The 18,997-nt window shown below is 35.2% G+C and overlaps 1 protein-coding gene across 1 annotated transcript in view; it reads right to left on the reverse strand.

The window, feature by feature from the left end:
- Positions 1-18,997, reverse strand: part of LOC150022090 (WD repeat, SAM and U-box domain-containing protein 1) — a 429,825-nt gene that overhangs the window by 192,374 nt on the left and 218,454 nt on the right. The window contains exon 5 of the mRNA XM_090280155.1: positions 13,428-13,574. Coding sequence (XP_090136281.1) covers positions 13,428-13,572 — 145 coding nt within the window. The 5' untranslated portion in view covers positions 13,573-13,574. The remainder of the gene's footprint in view (positions 1-13,427; positions 13,575-18,997) is intronic.

Below are 18,997 nucleotides of genomic sequence, written 5' to 3' on the forward strand. Positions count from 1 at the left end.
TCACATGTTGAATTTGATCACACAAAATTCTACCACCTCCAATATCTTAAATTCTTAGATTTCACTCTTAACCACAATTTCCACATTTCCATTTCCTTCTTTCTCAGCATGACCTATCTCTCCCAATTTTCTACCACTTTCCTGACCCTATCTCTCCTTTCCTCTCAAACCCATCACCCCATCTCTCCTGTGTTAACCTTGAAGAAAACCTCTTATACCTATATATCAACTCCCACCCTCCCTACCACTTCTCAGAATCTTTAATATTTCTGCCAAGTCCTAAGCCTCCCTTCCATTTTGTCTGTGAAGTTACTAAAGTTTTCCTAATTAGATCCCACTAAGCTTTACTTTTCTCATTCTTAACGTCTCTATATAAATCTGGCATTGCTGATTGCCTCTTCTTATTAAAGCCCATGCTTACCCTTAAGCTTTAGGTCATGGAACTATATGATCCTCTTCTGAACCCTATGTATCTTTCAATAATACTACTGTCTGCTTTACTGGATTTGTTTTCTTTCCTACATGTAAGCATTTCCAAAAATTTTGTCCAGCAATCTCTTTTTTTCTCTTTATGCTTTCTTCCTCAGGTATTTTACGTTTTTCCACTGTTTTAACGAACACTTCTATGATAGAGTGAATTCTAAATTATGAGTTTTGCTCCTTGAGAGAAAACAATGGACCTCATTCATCTTTGTATTCCCAATACCTGGCATAATATGAAACATAGTAAGTACTTAACAAATGTTTCCCACTGTTGGATTTTTGGTCACATAAAATCTTCTGCTTCAGATTCCCCCCATGCCTATATAACGTGCTCTTTGAATTTTTTGTCTTTTATAATCCAATGTATCCTTTCCTAATCATCTAAAAGCATATATTGCACAAGAAGTATTCCTGAATCCCCCAGACAGATATATTCTGGGTCTCCTTTGTACACTCCTGATTATTCACAATCTCTCTTTTATCATACCATTACTAGGATACAAGGCTATGATGAGAAGAGCCATTTCTTAACCATTTTTACTCTCTAAAAATACACTATATAAAGCAAACTGCTATTAGTTACAGAGACATTTCCTAATACTGCTATGGACAACGCTAAAATGGTAGTCTTCAATTCTTTGTTTCCCTCTTCTTTTAAAAGCCTAGAATAACCAGGAGTCATTCTTTAAAATGATTAAAAATATATCTCACTTTTTTTCTCAGCTCCAATTATAAAAGGCATTCATAATGCTACTTAAAGTCCTCTGGGTAATCACGAGCTGATTTAATGACATCCGTGTGTGGCTTTAATCTTCTTATACAATAGGGGGTGCTGCTTAGATAATACCCTTGGTTCCATTGCAAGGAAAATATCCTTTAGTCTTCTCTGACTGTCTTGAAATTTCAAGCTACTGTTCACAAAGTGATTTTTGATCATAAATTGGTGATGATTCAGTACTACCATAACTACATTTAAAGTAAGGCATATTCTGTATTAATAAAAGAGCAAAATGATATCTCACATGAAACAAAACATGACACAAGTCAAAGTGGCTATATTAATCTTAAAACTACAAAATAATTTATTTGGATATTAGAATATGTCACTTTTGGAGAAGTAACTTTTTTCTATGTTAATATACCTAGTGTCAGAAGATGCTATCAAATAAAAGTTGTTATAATTAAAACTCTTATTTGCTTACAGGAGAAATTGTAGTCAAGACTGAGGCTTAGGTAAACATGTTCACCTCTTTGTGCAAACACAAAAAGAATCACAACTAACTTCAAACCAAAAATTACCAAGAACTTACAGAAAATCGACCTGTATGGAAGTCCGACAACCAAGGATTTAAACATGTCACATTCATTCAGATGGGTAAGAGGGGCAAAGATGTGGACTCAGTGTGGAGAGGACAATGGAACAGGCAGTACTACATTCATTATGGTAGATAAAAATTGGGAGGGTTACCTTCGGAGTGACTGATCCCAGTCCCACCCCAGACTGCGCAGCCCAGGATTCCAGTGTCAGAAATATAAAGCCTCACAACTTCTGGTTGTAAAAACCAGTGAGGCTTGGAGCGGTGGAAGAAACTGCGTTTTTCATCAAAGTCCATTTAAAAGGCCCACATGGGCTTAGAACATAAATGAACCCACCCACTCTGGAAATCACCACCAGGATAACAGCTAGAAGGACTTTAGCAGGTCATACAGGAAGTGGGTACAGTGACTGGAAAGGAAGTGAGTGCCGAGTAAGTCTCCAGAAGCCAAGCGGTGGCACTGTTCCCTCTCAGACCCCTCCTCCATACACAGCACCACAATGTGGTGAAATTGATCACCTGTACTGATGAACACCTAAGGCTCTGCCCCTTACAATGTAACAGGTGCCACAGTTCTACCTAAGACACAGAGGCAAACAAACATAGGAGCCTGTCAAGGTGAGGAGATAGAGAAGTATGGCCCAAAGAGGGAACGGATCAAGGTTCTAGTGGGAGAACTAAGCGATGAGGAGATAGCCAACCTAACAGATGAAGAGTTCAAAACAATGGTGATAAAGATGCTCACAGGCTTGACAGGTATATTTAAATAAGGCAAACGCATAAGGGAAGAAAAGACGGCTATGCTAAATGAAGCAAAGGAAAATCCACACAAAACCAAAATGAAGGGAAGGAAACTGGGGTTCAAATCAATGATTTGGAACATATGGAAGAAAAAAATAGTCAACCAGTACAGAATGAGGAAACAAGAATTTTAAAAAAAGAGGAGAGGCTTAGGAACCTCTGGGACAACTTTAAATGTACCAACATCTGAATCATAGGGGTGCCAGAAGGAGAAGAGGAAGAGCAAGAAATTGAAAGCTTATGTGAAAAAATAATGAAGGAAAACTTCACAAATTTGGCAAGGAAATAGACATACAAGTCCAGAAAGCATGGAGAGTCTCAAACAAGCTAGACCCAAAGAGGACCACACCAAGACATATCATAATTAAAATACCAAAGGTTCAGAATAAAGAGAGAAACTTAAAAGCAGCAAGAGAAAAGCAGAGAGTTACGTACAAAGGGGTGCCTATACGACTATCAGCTGATTTCTCAAAAGAAACTTTGCAGGCAAGAAGGGAGTGGCAAGAAGTATTCAATGTGACGAAAAGCAAGGACCTACAACCAAGATTACTCTGTCCAGCAAAGCTATAATTTAGATAAAGTGCTTCCCAGACAAGGTAAAACTAAAGGAGCTCACCATCACCAAACCATTATTATATGAAATGTTAAAGGGACTTACTTAAGAAAAGGAAGATCAGAACTATGAACACTAAAAGACCAACAAACTCACAACTATCAACAACTGAATCTAAAAAAAAAAACCAACAAAGCAAACCAGAATAGGAACAGAATCATAGGTATGGGGATCATTTAGAGGGTTATCAGCAGGGAGGGGGGAAGGAGAGAAATGGGGAAATGGTGCAGAAATTAGAAGCATAATTGGTTGGTACAAAATAGACAGGGGGAAGTTAAGAATAATATAGAAAAGGGTGAATGAAGCCAAAGAACTTATATGCATGAGCCATGGACATGAACTAACAGGTGTGGAATCGCCGGCAGGAAGTGGGATACTGGGCTTCAAAGGGAACAAATGGAAAAAAATTGGGACAACTGTAACAACATAATCAATAAAATATACTTAAAAAAAAGAAATACAAAGGATTGTAAGAAAATAGTATGAACAACTATATGCCAACAAACTGGACAACCTATATGAAATGGATAAATTCCTAGAAACATATAGCCTTCCAAAAATAAATCAGGAAGAATCAAAGAATCTGAATAGACAGATTACACCTAGTGAAACTGAAGCAGTAATCAAAAAACCTCCCAACAAACAAAACCCCTGGAGAGAGTGGCTTCACAGGTGAATTTTACCAAACATTCCAAGGAGAATTAATACCTCTCATCAAACTATTTCATAAAATTTAAGGAGTGAAGGCTCTTAAACTCATTTTACAAGGCCAGCATTATCATAATTCCAAAACCAGATAAAGTCACTAAAGAAAGAAAATTATAGGCCAATATCCCTGATGAACATAGATGCTAAGATCTTCAACAAAATATTAGCAAACTGAATACAGCATTGCATCATAAAGGGAATACACCATGATCAAGTGGGATTTATTCCAGGATGGCAATCTTGGTACAATGTTCACAAATCAATAAATGTGATTCACCACATAAACAAAATGAAGAATAAAAAACCACATGATCCTATCAACAGATGCAGAAAAAGTAGTTAATAAAATATAGCCAAAGTTTCAAAAAAATGAGATTAAAGGGAACATACCTAAACATGATAAAGGCCATATATGACAAACCCACTGCCAGAATCATACTCAACGGCAAAAATACAAGAAGTACCCTTAAGCTCGGGAACAACACAGGGATATCCGCTTACTCAACATAGTACTGGAAGTTCTAGCCACAACAATCAGACAAGAAGAAGAAATAAAAGACATTCAAGTTGGAAAGGAAGAAGTAAAACTTTTTATTTATAGATGATATGATATTGTATATAGAATACCTCAAAGAGTCCACCAAGAAACTACTAGAAGTGATCAATGAATTCAGCAAAGTAGCAGGATACAAGTTTAATATCCATTTTTTTACAGGCCAATAATGAACTAACAGAAAGGGAAATTAAGAAAACAATACTGTCCACAATTGCTTCGAAAAGAAGAAAATACCTACGAATAAACCTAAGCAAGAACGTAGAAGACCTGTACTCAGAAAGTTATAAAACACTGAAGAAAGAAACCGAAGAAGAAACAAATAGGTGGAAGCACATACCATGTTCATGGATAGAAAGAATTAACATCATTAAAATGCCCATACTACACAAAGCAATCTATAGATTCAATGCCATTCCTATAAAGATTCCAATGACATATTTCACAGACCAAATATTTCAAACATTTATATGGAACCACAAAAGACCCCACATAACAACAGCAATCCTGAGAAAGAACAAAGTCAAAGGAATCACAATACCTAATATCAAACTATAGTATAAGGTCATAGTAATCAAAATAGCATGGTACAGGCATAAAAACAAACACATAGATCAATGGAACAGAGTAGAGAGCCCAGAAATAAACCCACACCTTTAGTCCACTAATATTTGACAGAGAAAGCAAGCTTATACAATGGGCTAAAGATATTTCTTCAAAAAATGATGTTGGGAAAATTGGACAGATACATGCAGAAAAATGAAACTAAACCACCTTCTTATATCACACACAAGAATAAATTCAAAATGGACCAAAGACTTAAATGTTAGGCCTGTGACCAGAAAAATCCTAGAAGAAAACATGGGGAGCATATCTCTGACATTGCTCATAGCAATATTTTATCAGATATATCTCCCCAGGGACAGGAAACAAAAGAAAAAATAAATAAATGGGACTATATCAAATTAAAAAGCTTTTGCACAGCACAGGAAAACACCAACAAAATAAAAAGACAACCCACAGTATGGGAGAACATATTTGCTGATACATCTGACTAGGGGTTAATATGCAAAATTGATAAAGAGCTTAAAACACTCAACACCAAAAAAAAAAAAAAAAAAAAAAATCCAGTTAAAATATGGGCAAAGGATCTGAAAAGATGCTCAACAACACTAATCATCAGAGAAATGCAAATTAAAACCACAATGAGATATCATCTCACACCTGTCAGAATGGCCATCACCAATAAATCAACAAACAACAAGTGCTGGCGAGGATGTGGAGAAAGGGGAATCCTTTTGTACTGCTGGTGGGAATGCAGACTGGTGCAGCCACTGTGGAAAACAGTTTGGAGCTCCCTCAAAAAAGGAAAAATGAAACTGCCTTTTGGAAATATATCTGAAAAGGAATACAGGACACTAATTCGAAAGAACATAAGCACCCCTATGTTCATTGCAGCATTATTTACAATCACCAAGATATGGAAACAGCCCAAATGCAGATAAAACAACTGTGGGACATTAACACAATGGAATATTACTTGGCTGTAAAAAAGAATAAAGTTTTACTTTTTGCGACAGTATGGATGAACCTGGAGAACATTATGCTAACTGAAATAAGTCAGTCAGAGAATACCATCTAATGAACTGAACTAAGAAGGAAAACAGAGACAGACTCATGGATAGAGAGCAGTATGACAGCTAACAGGTAGCGGAGGTTAGGGGGTGGGTGGATTGAGCAAAAAAGGAAAAAGGACACATGGATAACAGTGTGGTGACTACAGGAGGGGGAAGTGTATAAGATTTTTAAATGGAAATGGAAAAAAAAACCCTAAAAATAATGAAGGAAGACATCATTACAAATCCTATAGAAAGTCAAAGGATAAGGTACTATCTGTAACAACTTTATGCCCATAAATTCAATAACTCAGATAAAATGGATAAATTCCTTGAAAGATGTCAGTTACCAAAGCTAACTCAAGAAGAAAACGGTAACCTGAATAGTTTTATATTTATATTCAAGAAGATTAACTGATAGTTCATACTATCTTCCAACAATAACTATTAAAAATACACCTTCCAAGCCCAGATGAGGACTGGTGGAGTCTACCAAACAATTAGGGGATAATGCCAATTCAATATGAACGTTTTCAAAAACAAGTTTTCAAGAAGGAGAGAGTGGTCAACTGTGTCGATTCTGCCAAGAGGTTGAGTGAAATGAGGACAAAAGTGACTCTGGTGTGGGTTGAAATATACATGAAAGACAAGAAAAATGAGAAAGCGTAAGCAGCTATGTCTTTTGAGAAGTTTGGCTATAAAGCAAGGCAGCAAATAGTGCAATATCCAAAAGAGCATTTTAGGTGAGAAGAGGTTTTTGGTAGGTATTCTTTTTTTAAGATGGAAGATACTAAAAACATGCTTTTATATTAATGGATGTGATCAGGTAAATGGAGAATTAATGATACTATGAAGAAGGAATGAAGTCCTTGAAAAGTCTTCTATAATCTTTAAAAAGGAAACAACAGATATTTGCTATTGTCTTATAATTAAGAGCCATATTATTTTGAGTTAAGCATTATTCTATTTGGTTTAATTTATATTGCTACATAGCACAGTTATCAAAGAATATTTATAGTAAGTATACATCAGCTCGTAGATGCACTAATGAAATACTATGTTTCTGAAGAAAAGAACTGTTGATTTGGGAATGAAGCTTATACATATGTATCGGAAGTTTATTACAATACACAGGTGGGCAAGTATGATGAGGGGTTATCACCAGATGAGTTCAAGTGGGTAGATAGTTGGCTCACTTAACATTTGTTCCAACTTCCTTTCAGTGTACCTTCCTGTGATGCATAAGCTGGGCAGTTAAAAACTACATTTACCCGTCTTTCTTGCAGCTAGGATTGTGGCTATAATTTAGATACTGTTAGCAAGATGTATTTGGAAAGAATTAAAACCTTAGTTAAGCTAGCAGACTGGCAGCACGTGAAGTATCCGTTTCGCTGGTGCACATCTAGCAAGCAGACCAGAAAGAACAGCCCAGGTCAGCTGTGTCAGTGGCTCAGGATCACCAGTACAGCTGCAGTGGCATGATTCGTGGAGCCATCAGCTGGAACAGTGGTATCCTAATTGAACCTGAGGTAGTTTGCTTAAGCAGGCCAATTCAACAGTAATGCTCTGAAATCACTCATGGGGGCCAGGGGTCAGCTCCTCAATAATTTTATAAGGACCCAACTCCCTGTATTAAAGTACTTTCTGCTTAAAAGAACTTACTAGTTTATATTATTTCTAGTTGAACTGTCTGATATACCAACCAACAACTCCAACTGGTGATAGTACCCAAACCAAAGGATTATTTATTCTATCACAACCTGCCTGATACCTCATAACCATGTACTTTTCAAAGTAATACTAAATGAGTGCTAAGTGAAAGCTTAAAAATAACATGCATAACCTTGGAGGTGAAGTGGGATTTCTTAAGCAAAAAGCATAACCATAAATTAAAAAAATTACAGATCTGACTATATTAAAATTAGAATTTCTTTTCATCAAAAGACAATGTAAAATAAATTTAAAAATGCACCATAGACTGAGAAAAAGGTATCTTCCTCAATCATACAGAAAAAAAGATCAGCATTCAAAATTAAAAAAAAAAACTTATTAATTCATTAAGAAAAAGACATAGAACTCAACAGATATATGCACCAAAGCCTTAAATAATACGTTCAATAAAGAGGAAAACCAAAAAGCTAAAACCTTATAAAAAGGCAGCTTAATGAAACACTACTCATATTTATCATTGACAAAAATAAAAGTGTGGCAATGACAAGTGTTTGCATGGATGATAAGCATCAAAAATTCTAACATACAGCTGGTGAAAAATAAACTGGTACTATTGGTAAAGTTGAAGACATTTCAGAAAAGTATGCTTATTTGCATTAGAATCCATGTAAAAAGATGGTCATAACATTGTAATTGGCAAAAGTTGGAAACAACTCATATCCATTAACAGTAGTGTGGATATAAAAATGAATGCATATTCCATTCAAATGCAACATGCAAAAAGATTACAAGCCTTTTACCCTTAAAAAATTTTTTTTCTCCACATTTCTTATTACATCACTCCTCACCCAGATGTCCAAGTCATGTCAGAGCTTCAGTCTTCCTCTCCACATCACCTTACAGCCCATAAGAATCTATTGCCTAATTTTTTTCTGGAAACTTGTTTCTTTCTCCACCTCCAATAATTTCTTAATTTGGGTCCTCATCATTTCTTACCCAGATAAATACGAGCACCTCCCTAAAGGTCTTTATTCTAGTCCCATCCCCATTGTAAACCACTCAGCTACATGGTGCTAGAGCTGTCAATTTCAAATCAGTGTGATCATATAAAATCCCTCCACTTGAATGATGTATGAATAAAAATAATGCTTATAGTTTACTAGGCAGCTACTATATGCTAGGCATTATCTCATTTATCCCTATAATGCTGCAAAATGGGTGTAGTTATATCTGTTTTATATAATAGATGAGGGAACAGTACCTCGACAAGGGGTAATTTACCTAAATTCACAAAACTAGTAAGTACACAAGCCAAGAGCCAATTTCAGGGCTTTACAGTTGAAAAGTCCTTGCTCTTAACACATTATTCTGCCTAAATTCCTAAGCATGGTATTTGAAGTTATAAATGATATAACTTGAGCCTACTCCTCAGGTTGACCTGTCATCTGTCCCTGTTTCACTTAGCCCGTAGCAGATATTACCTATCCATTCTCTCCTTTGTCCTGACTAATAATTTCCATTTTACTCAGGCCAGCAATATGTTAATCTAAAAACTATTTTTCCTGGCCTCCCTTGAAGCTGAGATTACCATTCACACAGTTCTGACAAAAAGTTTATAAGTGGGAAACTCTATATGGAGTTTCTGGGAAAGCTCTTCAAAAGGGGTCCAAGTAAGCAGGCATACCACTTTGGCTGCCACATCCCCATCCCTCCTTCTTCCTTCCTGGAAAACAGTGCTATAAGTGGATCAGCCCTCTTACAGCCAAGAGAGACCCATGTGAGCATCAAAGTTCCTTACTTCAATGAAAGAATTAAAAATTAGAAGCTCAGGTATGTAATGGCAGAACCCACCCAGCACTGCATATCAATGGGCTGGTGTGCTGATTTTCCATGTCTTCCTATTCATAGTTAACCATTATCATAACTGACACACAACCTTAGTTGTGGCCTTACTGATCAACTTGTGATTTTCCCAATATACCATGATTTGGCACACTTGTGTAGAGGCAGGTGGCCAGCAATTGTAAGCTACATATGTAAATCGGTCTAATTTTAAAAAGAAAAGCATGCATACTCCAGCTTTATGTATAAGTTTTAAATAGTTTAGCTGTTTTATACAGTCTGCATTTTTATTTTTATAAGCTTTGGCTTGAATGGGGTCTACCTAAAAAAGGGACTGATAAACCACTGGTATATGACACAGCTTAAATGTAACTGAAATTTCCCAAATTCTATCTTGGCATGATGTCAAATGACCACAACTCTCAAGTAAATCCACTCTGTAAAGTTTAATTATGCAACTATGCTTTAAACACTACTCTCTCAGCTTTCACTTAGAGCCAATATGTGCAATAGTCTGAATATCTGTGAAACTGGCAAGTAGGATATTGTGCATCATTAGTCTTTCCCACAAAGGTTCTGGTAACATAATCCACATTACGCAGGGCCGGGATGAAAGTTTGCATTTTCCTGAGGAACTGATATTCTTTCTAGCACTAGTATAGAGCCATATCTGTATACCATTATACTTCCCTCTTATTCTTAGCAGTTAATTAATTATGTTTATTGTTGAATATTGGTGGCTTTCTTGAGCTAACAACATTTTAGAGCCTATCTTTTGGTTAATTGCTTTGTTTACTATGTCAATACATTTAATGAAAGCTGTCTCAAATTATATTTTAGAAGCAGGCAAGTTATTTTTAAATCACACCTTAAGGAGAAAAGGAATATTGTATTTCTTATATTCTGATAAGACCAATAAAACACATATGTGCAGAGAGCTTTAGATTAATCTTTACCGCAGTGTTATTTTCTAACGAAGTTACTGTAATAAAAAGGAAAGGAGTTTGGTGAGAGGCAATCCAGCAAGCTCCCTACATGTTATTGCTGAGTATGCTAAGAATGTAAGGCCTTGACTACTTTTTAACCAAGTCATTTCTCAGGATTTGGTTTGCAGGGGTCAACCTTGAAGGATGAGGTAACATCTGCTTCCAGACAAAGGGTTTGCTTTCATTTACAATAAAAGCAGTGGATTCCCCAAGCTCAGTATTTCTAAGCTATGACACTGTATGTACAAGATTCAAGTTGCCTGGAACTTGAGAGGCATGGGAAACCAGTGCCAACATGATGCTCATTTTATTTTCTGTGCTACAAGTAATAAAATCTCTGACCCAGGAGATAACACACTAACTTGTAGGTAGGTATAATCGCAAATCCTCACAAGGTATTGATGCAAAAGAAATTAGTTAATCATTCAATGTTTAAAAGCACATTTGAAATACATTTCTTGTAACTCAGTGGAATTCCTATAGACATAGCATTAATAAAGAAGACAGAGAATGGTCAATTAAAATAACTTTAAAACAACAGAATATCCTTCAAGGGGCCATTAAAGAACTTTTAAAGTTTTGACATTTTAAAAATGAAAATATTTTTGTTAACTCTATACATTAAAAAAAAAAACTGAGGAGATTCAAACTGTTTTAAGGTAAAGAGCCAGTTCTATTATGACTCTATGATTTTATTTTAAATACATTTTTCTTTATTTTTAAAAGTCTTTTAAGAATGAATTTATTTATTTATTTATTTATAAAGAGAGGGGAAGGAAGAGAGAAAGTGGGGGAGAGAAACATCAATGTGCAGTTGCCTCTCATGCACCCCCAACCGGGGACCTGGCCTACAACCCAGGCATGTGCCCTGACTGGGAATCGAACCAATGACCCCTTGGTTTGCAGGCAGCGCTCAATCCACTGAGCCACACCAGCAAGGGCTTTTAATTTAAAGTAGACAGAATTATCAGACAATGAACAGGCTAGAAATATCATATCAAACAAGACAGGAAAATGTGATAAACTGAGTTATGCAGGACAACTGAACATTCTCTTAAGTAAATTGTGTGCTGAAAATTAATACTAGGCTTTACTTTAAACATAAACCACAACACTGTGAAATTTAAAAACTAAAAAGCATTTTCCTAGTGAGTGAAAAAACTTGTGAGGTAGGTATTCAAAGTATAATTTATTAATAAGTGACATATTTCTCAATAAACATAGAAATAAACTATAGTTTCATTCAATGTAAGTAGCAGCATAAAAACTCTACAACCTTTTATACTGGCAAATAAATGCCAAAAACATATTCTTTTCTAGACAAGGAAATTTCTGATGTTACTCAGCAAACTAGCATACCCCAACCCCTTTTGCAATTCCCAACTGTCACTAACAACAACAAAAAAAATAGTGCCCTAATGTGACTAATCAGAATCATAAGCTATTCCAGTGTCACTGATTCAGAAAAATAAGTGAGAAACAGGTTTACAGAAAAATGTCCAGAAAGCTTAGGGTTCTGTATTCAAATATAATATTGAAACCTTCAACATAAAACACAACATTTCTATAGAAACATTATATATAAAAGACTAATTCAGAAGGATAGTTATAAAAAGCAGGAAAGAACAACTACAAAATAAAACCGTTAAATCATTTAGACAAAGTCACTGAAGGAAAAATGCCAATTATGGCATCACCTTTTTGAACACAGCATATCATCAAAGGCATTCTTCATTTCTATAGTTACCATTTTCTACATAAGAGAAGTGTGCAACAGGTTGTTAAATGTTAACTTTAACCAAGATTATACAGAGTGCAGGAGAACAGAGATTTCATTTATTTACTTTTAAATGTTATGCTATTTTATTTATTTTGTAATCACTAAGAAAATTTTAGAAAATTAGTCTGATAAAACAATGACAAAATGGCCTCCCTCTTGTTATTGTTCCATTGATTTAAAAAATCAAAATAATTAAACAAATACATATTAGGCAATTTGCTAGGGTATTTTGTTAGCAAACATTCCATATTTATGCATTTCACCTAATCAAAATTACAAATCTAATCTTGAAAAAGTGAAATACCATTTACTTGTACTGCTTATAAATATATAGTATAATCTGCAAGACTATTTAAAAACATTTATGATTTTAAAAAACTTCCTATTGATAAAGAAATGAGTGACTCAAGTTCAGGTGTTTAAAAAAACGATGTATCCTACCAAACCTGTGTTTAGGCAAGAAGTGATTTTGAGTGGTAATTAAAAAGACCTCCTATGTAATTAATGAAAATTAAGGGTACTTTCATTTCTGAAATAAAGCTCTCTTTTTAGTAATGTAAACTTTGTTCACATTTAAGAGAAACTTATCATGCTTTAAACTTTTAAAATATTTTCCAACAAGTAAATGATCTGCCTTAGTATACACCTGTGAAATGAGATAGGTGGAGTTTGGTAAAGGTCATTTCAATACTGAAAGCAGATTTAGGGCAAAGGGGTCACAGCATTGGTATGTGCTCTTATCACTAAGAACTCCTTTGTATTTCTTCAGTCCCTCATGGGCCTAATTTTTTAAAAAGACTTTACATGTATTAATTGAAATGATGACATTAATATGAAACCCACAAAGAAAGCTTCTTATAAATATGAAACTCATGGAATATAACCAGTGCTGCCCAAGTGTCCTGATAGAAGTTTTAAAAAAGCAGAGACTAGATGTTTAATGTAGCCATTGTTCTACAGGTCAATAGAGAACAATTTATTCAGAGTTGAATAAAACACTATGAACACAAATTAGTAAAAGAATGGCATTCTAAAATTGAGTTAATAAGGATATTCACCACATGGGTTGATTGTAGAGCTAAGCGAAGCAGCTCCAGTGGAAAGGCCGCCTTTTGAAACGGATGAAGCCACAGAAGGTATAGAAGAAGAAGTTGGTATAGTTGAGGAGGCTGTTGAGGATGGTAACCGTTCTCCAGACTCCATATCTGTAAGAGGGAGAAAAATGTTAATTCTCAGTATTAGATAATGGAATTATTCAAAAGAGTTAAACATATTTAAACTAACCCATATTTCAAAAAATCGCCCGCTCCCTCCATAATATGTCAGCACTAAACGCCTACATACAATGTGTTAAGTTGTTTAGGCATAATTTTCAAAGATATGAAATAAGTTTAGAACATATGTTCTTAAGAAAGATAAAATATGAAATAAATAAAAACAATATAATTTAAAATACCAATTTATGAAATAAGTTTAATGTTCAGTATACCAAATCCCCCTCTATTAGAATTGTAGAATTATCTTATATCAAAACAATTAATAGTGATGTGAATATAGTAATTTCACACGTGTTGCCACACCTTAGGAAAATTAACATATCAACTTCTTATTCTTCCTACATCACTTCACCACCTATTCACTTACAACCTAATACCGATATTGTCTTAACAAGAAAATACCACTATATTTGAATGGATTGTAACCCTGTCTTATAAATCCAGATAGAAATACGCTTGCTGATCTTAAGAATCCAAGAATCTGATCTGGTAATCCCCAATACAGTGAGCCCCTCCCTCAAAAGACAAATTACATTTTATAGTTTTTACTATAGTATGGTTTGAACTATGGCTTCAAAATGACCTTTTTAAGCATTTATAATGATTTATAATGACCACTTCTAAGCATTTTTATTAATTTGCTTAGCTATTTGGGTACAATTTTATATTGGTCTTATTGTAATATTTTATGTTGATATAAAAAAAATCTAGAATAGAAATGGGTGAAGGGGGTCAAAGGTACAAATTTCCAGCTATAAAATAAATTATGTCACGGGGATATATGTACACCATGGTGACTACTGTTAGTAATAATACCATGTTGTATATTTCAAAGTTGCTAAGAGAGAAGATTTTAAAAGCTGTCATTACAAGGAAAAAAAAAATGTAACTATGTGTGGTGATATATGTTAACTAGGCTTATTGTGGTGATCATTTCGCAATATATACAAATATCGAATCATGGTATTATACACTTGTTACATGTCAATTATATCTCAATAGAATATTGTATCTGGATTAGGTTATGGTGATTTTAATACTCTCTGCATACACTGATCCCACAATTAAGCAAGGCAATTGAGAAATTCACAAATTATAGGAAGAAACAAACAAAAAAATACTGCTCACATATAAACTTATAATCAACCACAAGTAAACTTTTACCAGTTAAATAATCCAAACAAAGAAGATTTCTGTAGGGAATTCTACAGCCAATTCACATAATTACTGTATATTTTCTAAGAAAAAATAGTTTTATTTCATAATAAAATATTGACCAATTAAAATACTGCAGGGTTGATGTTTAAATGCTAATTGAATCCATAGGTATTTGAATGATTTTTCTTCTGAGATAAATATGTATGGTAAAGGTAATTTCAGGCTGATACACAGCATTATTTGTAAGACCATTTCAATGAGCTTCCCAATCATATACAATTAAAAATCTTCATATTCTGGCATTGCTGTCAATCATCTCCATAGGGATAGAACTGCTATTACGAGTGTGGGCATATTCTTGCAGAACTTTTCTTACTCTTTATCAGCATTCATCATGGGAAGGCATAGTCAGTACTGATGGCTACATACAACTAATGGTTAAAGGGCAAGTTTTGGGTAATGAAACTGTATCTAATGAGCTCTTAGACATGTGGCTGTCTGATTGCAAGGTCTATAGGTGATATTTTTCTTTACAAATTATTTCACCAACATATCATTTCACTAAATAAAAAAGAAAAAGTGAATTCTTTACCTAAATAGATTTTACTTTTAAAAAAATTTATAGCTCGTAACCTCCTGTCTACAAAAATTCTAAAATGTGCTATTTATTGCTGCTTTAAAATATTTTAAGAAGATTTTTACTTATTTTATTTTTAGAGAGAGGGGAAGGGAGGGATAAAGAGAGGGAGAGAAACATCAATGTGAGGTAATTCTCTGCTTTTCTTTTGCTTCTTTTAAGATTCTCTCTTTATCTTTCACTTTTGGTATTTTGATTATGATGTGTCTCGGTGTGGATCTCCCTGGATTTAGTTTGTTTGAAACTCTCTGTGCTTCCTGGACATGTATGTCCACTTCCTTCCCCACATTATGGATGTTTTCCTTCATTACTTTTTCATGTAATTTTTCAATTTCTTGTTCTTCCCCTTCTCCTTCTGGCACCACTATAATTTGGATGTTGGCACCTTTAAAGCTATCGCAGAGGTTTCTAAGCCTCTCCTCATGTTTTTCAATTCTCATTTCTTCCTTCTGTACTGGTTGACTGTTTCTTTCTTTCTTATGTTCTAATTTGTTGATTTGAACCCTGGTTTCCTTTCCTTCACCACTTGTTTCCTGTGGATTTTCCTTCATTTCACTTAGTATAGCCTTCATTTCTTCCATGTCAGGCTTAATCTTCTCTGTCAAGCCTGTGATCACCTTTATCACCAGTACTTTGAACTGCGCATCTGTTAGGTTGGCTACCTCTTCCTCTGTTAGATTTGCTATCTCCCTGTTGCTTAGTCCTCCCATTGGAACCTTGTTCCGCCCCCTACTTTTGGGCCGTACTTCTCTGTCTCCTCATCTTGACAGCTTTCTGTGTTTCCTTCTGATCTTATGTAGAGCTGCCGCTCCTGTTATGCTTTAAAGGGGCAGAGCCTTAGGGATTCGTCAGTACAGAGTGACCTGTTTCACTGTGTTGTGGTGCTGTATGTGGGGGAGGGGTAAGAGAGGGAACAATGCCACTTTCCCCATTCTCGTCCTCTTTCCAGGAACTTCTCCCGCTTCCCATTCTAAACATGCTGCCTTCATTGAGAGACCAGTAGTTTTTTCCTCCGCCCCAACCCCCACTGGTTTTCACAGAAGCAACGTGGCTCTATTTTCCCTGGCGCTGGAACCACAAGCTGCATGATCTGGTCTGGGGCTGGGATCGGGCTGGTCTGGGGCTGGGATAAGGCTGGTTTGGGGCCGGGATAGCTTCCCAGGTTTAAAATGTATGGCTGAAGCTCCAGTGGCTGTGACGCTGTTGCTTTAGCCAGTCCTGCTCCCCCTGCCAGGCTCCACCCCTGCAGCTGCTTTGGCAGCCCTGAACCTCATTCTCTCTGTCCCGGCTCTGCCCCTCCTACTTCCTGGCTGAATATCTCTTTTTTAGTTCTTTGCTGAACTTCCCTGTAGTTTCTATTTTCGGGATTTTCTGGGTTTTTTTAGTTTGGAAATCGTTGTAAATTCCTTCTTAGTTGTGAGGAAAATGCAGCACGTCTTACCTTCACCTCCATCTTGGCCGAAAGTCCTTCTCTTCTATTCTTAGTTTTTTTTTTTTTTCATGTAAGTGGGAAGGGACTTAACTTTTTAAAAATGCTTATACAGCCATTTTCCTTAGAAGTCCTATTATATACATTATTCATATATTATTTTATTTCAACTATTTTGATCTTAGATATATATTTTGAGTCAGTATGATCTCTTAGGTGGCTGAGTATTCTTCTTGTACATAAAGTTCTCTTCTTTTATACTGGAACTAAGTTTAATTTTTTTTTTCATGTTTTAGCAGGCATTTTGAAGTTCTAGTAACCCAAAATTTGGTCAGTTACTCTGTTCATCTTATACATATCCTTCTTTTCATCTAAAAAGAAAAATTAACATGTCAACTTTAGCCTTTGTTACTCTAGAATGAAGATTGTCTGTACTTGGATTAACAAGAATTGGGTTCTCAAATTTTTCTTTTTAAGCTAAATATTATGGAATTCACATTTTATTTACTATTGTGCCCTGCTAAATAACACACAAGCATAGGACTCGAAGGAATTCTTAGTTAATGTGAAGTACAAAGGTAAGAAGGCAATGCATTTATAATTGTGAAAAGCTATAAAACAATAATTAGTTTACCACATTGTAGGAACTAGTCAGAGAAGAAGGTTTAATATACAAATCTACCAAGGGATGCTAAAAGCAGTAGCTAAAAGTATGAGGAGAAACAAAATAGTTGATAAATTCAAAGTAACATTGCCAAAAATCTTTACTAATTAAAAAAGGCAAAAGAGAACTTCACAATGGAGAAATTATATAACCTGTAATACAACATACACTTTGAAGGGCATATCATCTCTTGTGGTATTCTTCTAGATCACATATAACCTCAGTCAAATTATGAGGAAACCCAGACAAATCCAAATTGAGAAACTATATACACAATAATTGACTAGTATTCATCAAGTGTCGAGATAATTAAGAAAAAGGAAAGACTGAGGAACTGCCAGGGGTTGAAGACTAAGGAGATACAACAACTAAATATGATATGGAATCCTAGGTTGGATTTGAGAACAGAAAAAGGGCATTAATGGAAAAACTAAGGAAATTCCTATAAAGTCTATAGTTTAGTTAATAATACTGTATTAATGTTAATTTTGATTTAATATTCCCATAATTGTACTACGGTTATATAAATTATTAAAATTAGGAGAAGCTGGGTAAAAAATAAATGTGTATGTTCTGTATTTGTTTTCTAACTATCTTTTATGAATCTAAAATAATTTGAAAATAAAACAAAAACACAAAATCTGCTCACAGTAATCACACACACAAAAAATACATATGCACTGGGGTTGAAGAGTATAAACTTAAACGTGAAAGAAATGAAGACAGATTACATTTGACAAGAGATATTCTCTGGGTTCAAAAGCTATGTCTAGAGCTTATTAGCTAAGAACTTGTATAAACTATGTAACTTCAGTGAACTTTTGATTTCTTCATAATATGAAGATGTAGTTGGAAGGATTTAATGAGAAAATGCAGGTAAAGTGCTCAGTACCTACCATTCAATATTGTCAGCTATTGTTTTTATTAAGTGAACGTTTGTATGCATAATGAGCTGTGTGCATGTGTGGCAGTAAAAGAAATTTAATGCATTTTTAGATTATTCACTTCAAGTAAATATTTCCAAGTCATATCTATTAATAGTTATGTATACGTTTGGCATGTTATTATATTTTTTACCCAGATAAATTTTGAATAAAGAATTAAAAATAGACTTCCGGCCAAGATGGAGGCCTAAATAGACACGCTGCATCTCCCTCCTCAACTGAGAAGGAATACAACTACCTCAAAACTAGAGACAACCAGAAGTTCCAGAAAATCGAGCTGCATGGAAGTCCAACAAACAAAAATATAAAGAAGAAATATTCATCCAGACAGGCAGGAGGGGCGGAGCCAGGGTGGAGAGGATGTGGTTGTGGTGGCGGTGGCAGCAGTAGCTACAGTGGCAGGCCAGCAGAAAGTGCAGTCACACGTTTTAAAAAGTTGGGAGGGATACCTGGGGAGGACTCCCACCACCAGACCAGACTGCACAGCTTACGGTCACAGCGCTGAGGGGAAATCAAGCC

Source organism: Furipterus horrens, unplaced genomic scaffold (assembly GCF_987537825.1).
Source record: "Furipterus horrens unplaced genomic scaffold, mFurHor1.1.pri manual_scaffold_1, whole genome shotgun sequence".
NCBI classification, from domain to species: domain Eukaryota; kingdom Metazoa; phylum Chordata; class Mammalia; order Chiroptera; family Furipteridae; genus Furipterus; species Furipterus horrens.